General features: G+C 37.6%; 1 protein-coding gene across 1 annotated transcript; it reads right to left on the reverse strand.

The window, feature by feature from the left end:
* Positions 1 to 10,075: 10,075 nt before the first annotated feature.
* LOC113303910 (superoxide dismutase [Fe], chloroplastic-like) lies at positions 10,076 to 12,109 on the reverse strand. Its single transcript, XM_026552997.1, has 9 exons — positions 11,947 to 12,109; positions 11,785 to 11,843; positions 11,605 to 11,673; positions 11,322 to 11,510; positions 10,960 to 11,131; positions 10,782 to 10,861; positions 10,536 to 10,562; positions 10,436 to 10,459; positions 10,076 to 10,345 (listed from the first exon to the last, which is right to left on the reverse strand). Exons 1-9 carry the CDS (start codon positions 11,999 to 12,001, stop codon positions 10,256 to 10,258), a joined length of 765 nt encoding a protein of 254 aa, XP_026408782.1. The 5' UTR covers positions 12,002 to 12,109; the 3' UTR covers positions 10,076 to 10,255.
* Between the last annotated feature and the right edge of the window lie 750 nt (positions 12,110 to 12,859).

Below are 12,859 nucleotides of genomic sequence, written 5' to 3' on the forward strand. Positions count from 1 at the left end.
CTGATTTGTTCCATAGTGGGGATGATTTGACCACTTGGAGCAACAAACACACAAATCGAAGGGTACAAGATGTTTACCTGATTATTTTGAGTTTGGGGTTCCTCATTTTGAGGGTTGGATCCTTCATTTTGAGTAATGAGATCTTCATTTGCACAAATATTCATGGCTTCCTCTATTAACATCTCTTCATCAAACATCCAATCCATAGGATTAGTTGAGACAATCTCACCTTTAACACAATCATGTTTGTTATTTGAAGCTTCACCAACATCATTTCCTCCACTATAATCACTCATTTCTAAAAACCCTAACTTTTCCCACAAAAACTCCTCTTCTTCTTCTCAACACACAAAAACACTACTTTCCCCTCCCCTCCCCTCCCCAAATTTTAACTCTTAAATCTGATTTTAACTTAAACAAACTAATTAACTTAACTTAACTAATCATTAACACTAATCATTTAGGGATAATTTAGCCATTTCAAAAAAATGGGATAAGGAATAACCCATATTGCTATTTCATGATCCTTTTTTATCCTGTAATGCAGGGCCCTAACTGTTTTCAGGGGACCCAATTAAATAAGGAAAAATATCTGTACCAAACCCATGTCGACAAGCAAGCAAGATCTCCCTGACCAAACTTTTGGAAAAACCGGGGAAGTAGATTTTGCTTTCTGGATAATCAAGGGTGAGAAACTATAAATACATATCCTTTTTTTTTTAGCGATGTTGCATCTGAAGCTAAATAAATGAATACAGTTTGCATGTGCATTGCTTTTTCATTTTGTGTTTTGTTAGACCATCCAAGTGAAGTGATGCCATTAAGGCAAACATTATAGGCGGAAGGCCTAAGATTACTAATAGGAGTATCAGATTAAGTGGGGGTGTACCAAAATCAAGATAAGACAAAATAAATTTTCATATAGAACAAAACAAGTTTTATCCTGCCTTGGTACACCCTCACTTAACCTGGCATCCCCATTAACAGCTTTGGAAAGGCCTACCACCACCGTGCACGTTAAAAACAATCAAAGCTCCTATAGGCTTATAGCTAGACCAAATGCATTGGTTTTTCACATATTGTTTTAAGATTTTTCTATGAGGTAAATTCGTGTGGCTAAGCCAAAAAATGATTCATGAGTTTGGGCATTGTCAAAGCCGATGTTCCGTTTTATGGCATTTGTGTGGCTAATGTAAACAACGGAAATTCATATAATTTTGGGTTAATAATTTTCTCAATATAGTTGTACTAATTTTGTCGACTTTTTTTTTTTTTTGACCAAGTCCTCGTGGTCTTCTAATCTAGCATCTAGATTGGTAGGTGGAGAAACCTCCTGAGTCCTATTATAGTGCTAATCTAGTATTTATATGCGCTGAATGGAACAACGAAAAGTAGGAGCGTTGAATGGAACAACTAGAAGTAGTATTAGGTTCCGCTGAACAATTCCACGAAGTTGCGCTGAATGGAACAGCTCAACCATCTAAGTCGTTGGATCAAACAAATAAATCAATTTGTACTGAACCATCCAGCGAAAAATTGGTTTTGGTTGTGCTGAACCATTCAGCGAAACTATCTCGCTATTAGTTTCATTTGCGAAATATATCTAGAGAGAGAAGTAGTGTTAAAAAATAGGCAACATTTTTTCCCTATTATGCAACGTTTTTGGGTTAATTTAACAGCCAAATCTAACCTATAAGATTTAGTCTTAGAAGGATTGTTCAATCAATTAAGATCCGAGGGAGTGCATTGGACCCAATAACAAAGAGAATGTCACATTTGGGATTTGTACTTTGTATTGTGGTACATCTAAGAGTGGTAGTTAGATGTATGGTATACCCTCTTGGTGAGAGGCCGGTGATATGTTGGTGTCCCAGATGGGGTATTATATGTTGATGTCGTAGATAAGGCATTCACCATTGCATCTTTGTTTTTTTTCCTTGGTCAGGTCAGGTGGTAGTTGATAAGTTATAGTCCTGGTCCATAACTCCACAGCCTATTATGTTCTTTGAGTTTGACTGCCATCAATGTCTCTTAAATTGATTGATATAAATAAACAACGGCTTTATATACTCACTAGAATGTGGTATTGAAAGCAATACAATGCCGGCATGTACCTAGTTATCTGTTAATCCCCTACCCCCAGAAGCCCCACCACAGAAGCCAGTTATGTGATTTCTAAAAATTGACTGCTGATTTTTCTTCCATGCAACGTCAAGAAACCGGGCCAAAACAGCTGTGAATAATTCAGACCGGGCCTCTCTTTTTTCTTGGCGATATGTTGTCTTCTACCCACCCTCGGGCCACATATGCGTAAGAGTTAAGATCCCCCTTCAACGGATTACTGAATATATTACAAAATGCAATCATGGAACATTCAAGATTCGTCATGGTGTATCAGGTTGAGTCACGTACCCAACCAAATCACCATCAACCGATAGAAATTAGCAATGGTTTTTTGTCGTGTTGCGAAGAGGAGCAGTTATAATATAGTCGTTAACGTTTGATTTGAGTATTTCACACCTAATAGATAGTGTTTTTTTTTTTTTCCTGTAAGTTGAGTGCATTAAAAGAAACTAAACTTAGGGAGGTAGTAACCCTTACATTTTCGAGAGTAAAGCCATCTAATGTTGAGTTATTGGAAAGTACTCTAACATTTGATTTATCTACTTCTAGAGCTGACAGAATACAAGACGGAGGATCAGTTTCCCAGCTAAGAGCCTTGTTACAAGTTTTGGCTTCCTTAGCCAATATATCTACCACATTGTTTGTCGTTCTTGGGACAAAATTAAAACCCAAAAAAATTTGACAGGTATTGAAAATGTTTTTAGCTTCATCCAAAATAGATTGATTCTTCCTTTCCAGTTGAGATTCTCTTCCATTCAGGTAATCAAAGAGGTTTTTGCAATCTCCTTCCACAGAAAAATTTACCATTCCTTTCTCTGCTGCCCATTGCGCTCCTTGAAGTAACCCTAAGGCTTCCGCTTCTTCAGGGGTAAAGGATGTGAATGGTTCTGCTTTGCCTGTCTTGAAGTCCCATGCATCATCCCTTACAATTAAAGAAAAACCTGCTGGAAAATTCAAAGAAATCCAAGCTGCATCTGTGTTAATTTTAAGCTTAGCTTTCTCAGGTGGGAGCCAACCTTGCTTCTTAGAGGTATGTAGGATGGATAGGTTGTTAGGTATATTATCCTTGTACCAGTAGTCTAAGTATCTTTGTATTTCTAAACCTAATTGGGCATTAGTCTGCTGTTTTTGTTCAAAGACCCTATTACATCTTTCTTTCCAAATAAACCAAGCTTTTGTCAAGATAATTTCTATAGGAAAATTAGGATCTTTGTTGCCTAACCATACCTTGCATATTTCTAAAAAAGATGTAGAAGTATGTATGTTAAGAGTCACAGGGAAAGGGTCATCAGTCATATTGATTTAGCATAAGGGCAAGAAAATAGCAAATGTTCTATAGATTCGACCATATTGCATCCAAAGGAGCAATTGGGATGAACATCTTCCATGAAGGCAGAAAGTTTCAGGTTTGTAGATAGAGCATCTTGCAGACATTTCCAAGTAAAGATTTTAAGTCTTTGCGAGACATTGAGGTCCCATAAGCTTTTCCAAAATGAATCAGGTTGCCTAGATTGTAATGGTCCACTTTTCTTTCAGTGAGTTTATTGTACATGGATTTCACAAAATAGACACCATATTTTGTAAGAAGCCATCTAAGGGTATCAGGTTTATCTATGGCTATCCTAGTACTTGTAATTTACTTAGCAATATTATCAGGAAACATAGTAGAGATTAGGGTTAGGTTCCACTTCTTAGTGAGGGGATCAATCAAGTCCTTCACAAGTGTTAAGTGAGAGTTACAGGTTGTTTTAAAGCTACTTAGATTGGACTCTGAGTTTGTTATCCATCTATCAGTCCAAATATTAGTACTAAGGCCATCTCCAATTTTTCAAATGTTATATTGTTCAATAAGATGAATGCCTTTGCTAATGCATTTCCAATCCAAGAGCTAGTTGATGGGATTTTGGCTTTGAAAGTAGAGTTGTTTCTGAAATATCTAGGTTTTAATTGAATTACCCAAAGAGCATTGGTTTCTGTTAACATTCTCCAAGCTAATAGATAGTTGAAATTTAAAATTTTAGATATACCTAATTAATCATGTGTGCTTCTTTGTGTTGCGGGTCTGTTGGCATATATGTTTTAAAATAATTATTTTGTACATTTATATCAACAATTCGAACTTGGCCTAGTGGTTAAGCATTTTGGGCCCGTAGGGATAGGTCTCAGGATCGAATCCCTCCCCCTACTAATGGGTGTATATATATAAATAATATATATAACATTAGTCCGGGAGCGGGGCCTTGGGGCCTTGGGAGGTCTCTTGAATTAAGAAAATAGTTTTTGCTCCTTTTAAAAAGTTTTTTTTTTTCAAAACGTTTTCACAGGTTTTAATTACATATTAAATAGTATTTATTCTGGCATAAATTACTTGACCGTTTTTGGACTGTTACACAGGATTTTATGGAGACAATTAAAACTAAAATTTATTCCCATTAATTTTGTCTTAATTTCGAAGGCTATAATAAGCCAGTTTTGAGAAACAGAAAAGTAAGAGTTTTCCATATACTGTTTTGTGAATCAAGAGACCAAGTTTTTTCTGAGCAAGATTAAAAGAGTGAGAGTGATCGATCGACGAGAGTTTTTCTCAGCTGTTTTATCCTGGGGACGTTGTGACAAAGAAAGACTGCTTGCACAAAACTCAAGGCAGAGCCACGAAACGTCTTAAAAAGAGCGACCTGGTCGTGACTCAGCCGCAATCCAGTTTTTGTGTTTAACCTTTGTTTTGCAGGAGTGAAATCAACAATAATTCTAACAGGGTCGGATAGAAGAAGATAAGAAAAATCCACGAAGCAGACCAAAAAAAGTGAAAAATGCACTTAATTAAAAAAACGATTAGGCATTAAAAATTTTACAAAACATCCTTTAAGTGATCATCCGTAGGTTTACATGCTGCACAGTAGTGTAGCCGCAAAGTCATTGAGATGATGATACCGTAACCAAATGATCTGCATTCCAAACTTGCCAAGTTCAAAAATATTGTGGTCTATATACTCCGGACTGACGACAATGCACATCCAAATCTGTTCCAAACCTTGCAAAACCGCAAATTACCACGATTTTTTTACCGAATTTACCACGAATTATCATCGTTCTTGGATATGTTATGTTTTTTTAAAGATCAAGTGGTGTCATTTTCAGTTTTAACAAAAATCAAATATTGTCTTTTTCATACGGCTCCTTCCCTGGAGCTTCAGTGCTTATCTTATGACTCAAATGTGATCCTCATGTCATTTTAGCCAGGGCCATTATGAAATCCATCTTTGACTAAAGTGCTACGAAGGTTTCAAATGGGTTGAGGCATGAATCATAATCCAATCCCCACGCATATTTTATTCGTCTTGTTTTCCTCTAGTTCGTGACATATGGCATATGCTCGTCCGTTCTGTTGTCGTCAAGGACTCAGGATTCTTTCATGGCATCATGCAATTTCAGCTTGAGAGTCACGTACTAAATCAACATCACAATACTAAAATAAAAAAATAGTAGTGATATTTTCTTTTTAAATTCCAACTTATTTTTATGGGGCAATGCTACTCCGATGGCTGTTCTCCTCCCTGTCTGATGTGGCGGGAGGATGTGTACAAAAAGTTAAACCACGTTAGCCTTCTTTCCTTCGTTTTTCTCTTTCCAATCTGTCTGTTCTTCCTCAAATTTCTGAATCCCCTCTGTGTCTCATCTTAACCATTGTTGTTTTTCCTCATGCAAAAATAATAATTCTGATTGCTCGATGTTATTCAATTGAGTATGATAATCATTTGTTTTTTTATGTGGTAATAATCATCATAGGACTGATAATTAAACTAAATTTGGCCTCCCTCTAAAAATTTAAAATGTTTCATGAACAAATAATATTTTAGCTACAATAATTTTGTTCCAAAATTTTCAGAAGTTCGCTGGATTGAGGTTGTCATGGTTTATGTCCGAAGTAAATGATTTTGACCTAATTAAAGATTAGTCATAGACAAATGAGAGCAAAAATAATCAGGAGAGTATTGCTGATACATACAATCAGAGATCGATTGACAGAAGTTGTGATACGCACGGATCATCAATCAATTGGTTGATACGAGATTAAATGGACGGAATGGAAAATTCAAGAAAAAAATCATTTATTCACTTCGTAGCAGTTACTTTTCTCTGCGATAATCAGATTCTAACAAATAAAAGGAACTAATTGTTGCAATGGAACTGTGAGATTAACGGATTTCACTATATCCATATATATAAATGCTTCAAAACAAAATTAGTCGATTAACGGATAATATTCATTCAGATTTCATTAATGGGTTACTTCCTTTCGATAATGCAGTTACTAATTTTCTTTTTACTTTACTTTCTTTTGTTTTTGAGAAGATGAGATAGAGACTGAAATCAGATTAGGAGATTTTAGGAAGAACAGATGCAGGGGAAAAAGGAAAATGAAGAAAGAAAAAGAAACACAACCCACGTGGTTTAACTTTTTTGTACACATCCTCTCACCATGTCAGACAGTGAGGAGAGTAGGGAGGAGAACAACCATCCGAATAGCATTGCCGATTTTTATGGCGGGATAAATGTTTTTTATATTAGTTTTGTCGTTTATCATTAAGAGCAACCACAGTCATGAGATGGACCAAATACCAAAAGCCAGATTAAAAACCAAAAAAATTTGGTTTTCCGTGTGTTCAAGCCCAGTGGGAGAATACCAAATTTTGGTGAAGCGGAACTTATATCCACGCTTGATGCGGGACGCAACTTATATCCACGTTTCTTGATGGAGCGTGTTCATAATATGCGTCTGAATGAAACGGAGGTATAATGCGCGCTTGAATGGGACGTAGGTATTATTCACGCCGTGCACGGGACGTAGATGGTAATTGCGTTTGCTGGGACGGAGTTACAAATGGCGTCTCATTCAAACGCAGATAGAAACTGCGTCTGTGTCGTGAAACCAATTCGTCTAACATCTTTCTTCGTCTCTTCTTTTTCCAACACCGACGATTGCAGTAGCTTAATATCAGCCAACCCATCATTCTTTCCAAAAGTTCTCAAACTCGAGCATAACACGAGCAATGCCATATCAGTCACAGCACCATCGGCCAACAACCCCTGACGCCACTGTTCCATTTCTCCATCTTCCGGCAATAGCACAGCTCGAGCAACCAGTTAACACTCTGCATCTCGTTCTGTTGCCGTGAACTTTATCTCTCATTCAGTTGTACGAATCAACGGCCAGTACATACTCGAGCAAATTTGAGGATCCATTCTTCCTTTGTATGCAGCCATCAACCGATTGGAACAATGGAAGCAACATCAGCATCTCCTGTATCCACTGTTGATGCTGTTAGGTCATCATTATCCCAAGTTTATTAAATCATTACTCATGCCTGAACTCCAAAAATCCATCTAGCTTTCAAAACCATCACCACTGCTGGTTTTATTCCAACCATTGTGAACCCTTCTCAGATTTTTTTCCTTTCGATAAGAACAACCAGCTTCAGTGAGAAATGCAACTTCATTTGTGTTTGATAGAAGCTAATGAAGAAACGCGGAGGGTAGATGGACAAGAGACGTACATTAAAGATACGCCTAGACACAGACGCTCACAATACATGCGCCCAACCCAGACGTTTTTTATAACTGCGCCTCATTCATACGCCCTTTATACATCCGTCCCATTTCAGGCGTAAGTATTAACATCGTCTGACGCGTTTGAAGGGGGCGGAGTTAATACATGCGCCTGACTCATACGGTGATTATATGCTCGCCTGATTGTATACGGTGATTAAACTTACGCCTGATATCATACGCTCCTAATACTTCCGTCCCACTATATCTTTTTTAGTCTGGGCCGACGACCACATTTGGTCTCAAACCCTAAATTTGGCGACCAAATTTGGGTTTACTCCTCACCACTGCGATACTTTCTGGGACCAAATTTGGGTTTAGTACCCAAATTTGGTCGTGACTGTGGTTGCTCTAAGAAAGATAAAAGAAAAACAGTTGAACACTTTATTCATAAATTTTGTAACGGAAATGATATTCTGCGCCCTCTTATCCGCCATACTCTCCGCCAATTCCTACGTGTCTAATACGCGACTTACTCAGTTGTACTGGGTCCACGTGATTGTGTCTTCTTCTTTTTCAATCCAAGATTTTTTCTCTTACCACAATTCTTCTTTCTTCTGCTTAATATCTTTTTCATCGTTGATTACAGAGAAGTAAAAATTCAATACCAATCAAAAATTAAGCTTGGGTTCATAAAATCGATTTCATGGATTCAACTGGTTTACATGAAGCATTTTAAAACCCGCCTTTTATTTCACCCATTACATCAAATATCAAATCCATACTCTAAATCTGTATTTACACCCTTAAATATGTAAATACTAACCATGAAATCAAAATAGGGTTTTCGGAAAACAGTGAGTTGGGTTTGTTTGAGTTAATAAATTTTTCGGTCTGCTCTTTAAACTTAATTAGGATATTTTTGATTCCTAAGCATGGGGAAGAATCAGGCAGAAGAGGTCGATGAAAGACAATTTTTTTTTGTTGGTATCATGATTAAATGTAATCAAGATATTGTTGTTTCTGCATCTAATTCATCCGTGAATGGTTACAATAAGCTTCACATGTAAGTAGTACCATTTTAATCATCGTCACCAACTCAAAATCAATTGGCTATGAGTGGAGAGGCCCTAAGAGATTATAAACCGCAGGATCTTAGATTGCCCAACAATGTGGAACTAATAATCTCAACACGCTCCCTCACGTGTGGTCTCGTTGGGTCTAACACGTGGACAATAAATCGGGTGATGCGGAGTAAAGGCGCGGTCAATGACTCGTTGCAAATAGCCTGCTCTGATACCATGTAAGAATGCGGGCATCCAACTCAAAACCAATTGGCTAACATAGTTTGATGTTTACATGGTGCTCGATATTTTCTCATCTAGGCTCTCTTGAGCCCATCATCCAATCAAGCCGTTTCAAGTCTACAACAATTTCCGCAGACTTTAATTTGGTATCAGAGCTAGGCCCGTGTGTGAGGCCCAACGGCCACCCGCACAACGTAGATGCACGTGTTAGGGTCCCATACAGAGAAGCCGTGCACGTGAGGGGGCGTGTGAAGGATAGTAGTCCCACATTGCTAATATCTCCTGAATAAACTCAAAATATAATATGGAAGGGCCACTCCACTCATTGCCAATTGGTTGTGAGTTGGATGCCCGTATTCTAATATGTTATCATAGCCAAATCCTGTATGAGACGTGAAACCCAGTAAAACCCAAGAAGGTAGGATAACCATACAGCGATCCATATAAGGTGTGGAGCTACTTCACTTATTGTCAATTGGTTTTAAGTTGGATGCCCGTATGCTAAGAAAGAAAATTTAAGAGATAGCAAGGGGAGAACGGAGGAGGAGGAGAAGATAGAAAAACCGACACGTTTCAAGGTTTTTTTTTGACACTCTCCTGCACGTTAGTTTGCCATCTCAGTATGGGCAGTAACTGGGGCGCTATGTGGGTTGCCGTGTAGCATTCCCGATTTTGTAATCGTTGGATATGTAAGCATTTTCATTGAAAATCCTATGATATTATGAAGGACTAGGCCCAGTAAGCAGGGTAGTAGCAATTGAGCGAGGGGGATGCCCACTGGATGCTAAACTTTGCCTTGAATAATAAACACAAAAATCAATAATTTCTGGGTGAAAAGAACATTTAAATTTTGATACTGTTTAAATGGATAAAAATGTAAAAATAGCCGGAATATAAACAGTTCCATCCTATCCATTTTCAAATACTTTTTCTTATTTTTAATTTACATCAGGATGCATCCAGTTTCATCCTTACTATTTTTTAAGTTCAAGTCAGGATGAATCCGGTTTCATCCTTGCTATTTTTTTAGTATCCATTTCACCCATACTGATTTTTACACGTCCATTTGAACCATGTTTTAAAAATATTTGGACAAATGACAGAATAATAAACATCATATATCCGACTTTATGTTGCAATGAAAAATGAGGTGATTTAGAATTTCATATGCAAAAATGTATGTTGCATTACAGACTGCATAATAACCAACAACTGGAGAATTCAATTGGCAAGAGGCTCGAGACATTGTGAGTTTATTCCACTTCTGATTCTTTTGCTCAAGCTTTTGCCTTCTCAAGTCTAGAACCGACTGCCTCCCAGGAGACGAGTTTCTCCACAAAGACTGATATGTAATCAGGGCGTCGGTTCTGCGGCATACAACAAATACGGGATTAAAACAACTTAGATTAACAACATCGATCCAGAGATAGAGATAGAGATAGAGATAGGCTTCTTACCCGGTAGTCAATGTAGTAGGAATGCTGTTAAACCACATGAACCAACAATTAGTACTTGCAAAATATAAGAGCAACAAACAAGTTAAGTTTAGATTAGTACCTCCCAAACATCAATGGTGAGTATTGGCTGCAAACAAAACAAAATTTTGCGTGAGATTTACATGGAACATAACCAAGGAGTTCGGTTTGGTTGATTAACAGATCAACTAAATTAGCTACTGTAATGTTAAACAGTGTTGAGATTATTAGTCCCACATTGTATGGGGCACCAAAATAACTGATTGCAAGCATGGGCGTATATCTATAAAAAAGGAAATGCACATATTGCTGTCAAATTTATACTCACAGTGTAATCTTGTCCTTGTACTAGAGGGTTCACAGCATTTGAACTCTTCAATATTACAAGTTTCTTGTCCTCCTCTTTATCTGAGAGCAGGAAAAAGATAATGAAATACACCTCTGGTAATGTAAATTATCTCAAAGATGAGCAAAACAGCTGAAGATCAGTGTATATATTAACTCACAAGCTAGCCAAGCCCAACCAGCACCGAACTGTGTAGCAGCAGCAGCCTTGAAATCTGTAATGAATTTCTCATAAGAACCAAAATCTCTTTCAATCATTTCTAAAAGTTCCCCAGATGGTTTGCCCCCTCCATCCGGTTTCATGGATCCCCAAAAGAAATCATGATTCCAAATCTGCCAAAAAACAAAACATAAATGAGTGATTCTTTCTTTGGTCAAGATTGAGTAGTTCAGTACTGAAGGAAAACTTGCAAACAACAAGTACACTTGATCACAAAAGCGTATTCATGTAGCATCGTTGTAAAGAGTTTTTATGTACTAATCTAAAATATTGAAAATGAGAATTTCTGAGAAATTACAATACCTGGGCAGCATTGTTGAAGGCTGGAAGAGGATCCCCTTTGTTGTATGTGCGGCGAACGACATCTTCCAGTGGCAATCCATCTAGCTCAGTTCCTACTATCTGTTTATTTAAGTTATCCACATATGCTCTGTGGTGTTTACCCCAATGAAATTCAAGTGATTCCTTGCTCATATGTGGCTCTAGAGCATTCTGTGTCACATAAATCATAGTTAAGACGACGAAAGACAAAATCAAATAAGCAACGGGACTTTATGGCTTCCCAAGGTAAGTTGGTAACAGATACCAGTGGGTATGGAGGAGGCTTCAACTCAAATTGTGCCGTAATTTGAAATCCTTTCTGAGAACATTTTCGCTGAAAAATAAACAGATAGCACTTAAAAAGTGGATATGAAATTCAGCGCACTAATTTCCGATGACCGAATTATTTTCAGCTAACAGTATGAAACTGATGATTTCTAATTACCTGTAATTTTGTCCACCGTAGCTGGTTACGTTTTGATGGTCCAGCAGCTCCATGAGAACCTGAAAATGATCCCCCCAACAAAACAAAATAAACGAAACACAGAATATGAATTAGCAGTTAATGATTATCCTGGTTTCAGTATAGTGCAGATAGAGAGTGTACCTTGGAGAGGAAAAAGTGAGCAGGTTAGTGGAGTAGTAGTTGCTGTCGCCTGCATTTTTATTTTTTCTACAGATTGAGACACAGAGAAACTTATGGTAGGAAACTGAAAAAAATGAGAAGAGGCGACTAGAGAAGGGTATGTGCCCGAGAGAAGGGACTAGAAGAAGTAGTAGTACCATCCAAAATGACCACATAATGTCGTTTTTATTTTTATTTTGTAATAAAAAATCCATCATGGGACACTCAAAGATTCTTTCGAGGTGTCATGGTTTCTTCACGTATTAAATCAACATCACATAAAATAAAATATAATAGTAATTGTTTTTTTCTTTTTTTTTTTTCAATTTTTTTAATTTTGACTTCCTAGTTCTTATCATAACAACAACGTTTCGGACATGTCCACCAAAAATTCAGGTTTTTTTGTGTGGAAAGCTATAGATGAAGGTCTTTCGATCTTTTCCATTTTACACCGCATCAACCTCACCAATTCCAAACTGCGGAGCACATGTTTATTCATCCCCGGACAACATTCTAGCACAGATCTTGAAACAACAACATGAATTCAATGGGCAAAAAAGATCCCCCCACCCCACATCCCCGGTTTTACTTGGAGACCCGGCAGCCATGGACACCATAACAAATATTAGAGCAAGCACCACAATTTTAGCATGTTGGACCAGACTGGAATCGGATTTGATAAAGATCAACACATATGGGGCTGTTAGGGGACATCCAGGAATGGCGGGAGCAGGTTTTATTTGCAGGGATTCGAGTGCTCAAACTATGATGGTTCTCACGTCTCTAGGAATAACTAAGGCGCTAATAGCCAGAACATGGGCAACTCTGTTGTCATTAAGGACAACAACGGAGAGACAAGGACCAAAAGTTATTTTTGAGACGGATTCAGAAAATC

The sequence above is a fragment of the Papaver somniferum genome, chromosome 8 (assembly GCF_003573695.1).
Source record: "Papaver somniferum cultivar HN1 chromosome 8, ASM357369v1, whole genome shotgun sequence".
NCBI lineage: Eukaryota > Viridiplantae > Streptophyta > Magnoliopsida > Ranunculales > Papaveraceae > Papaver > Papaver somniferum.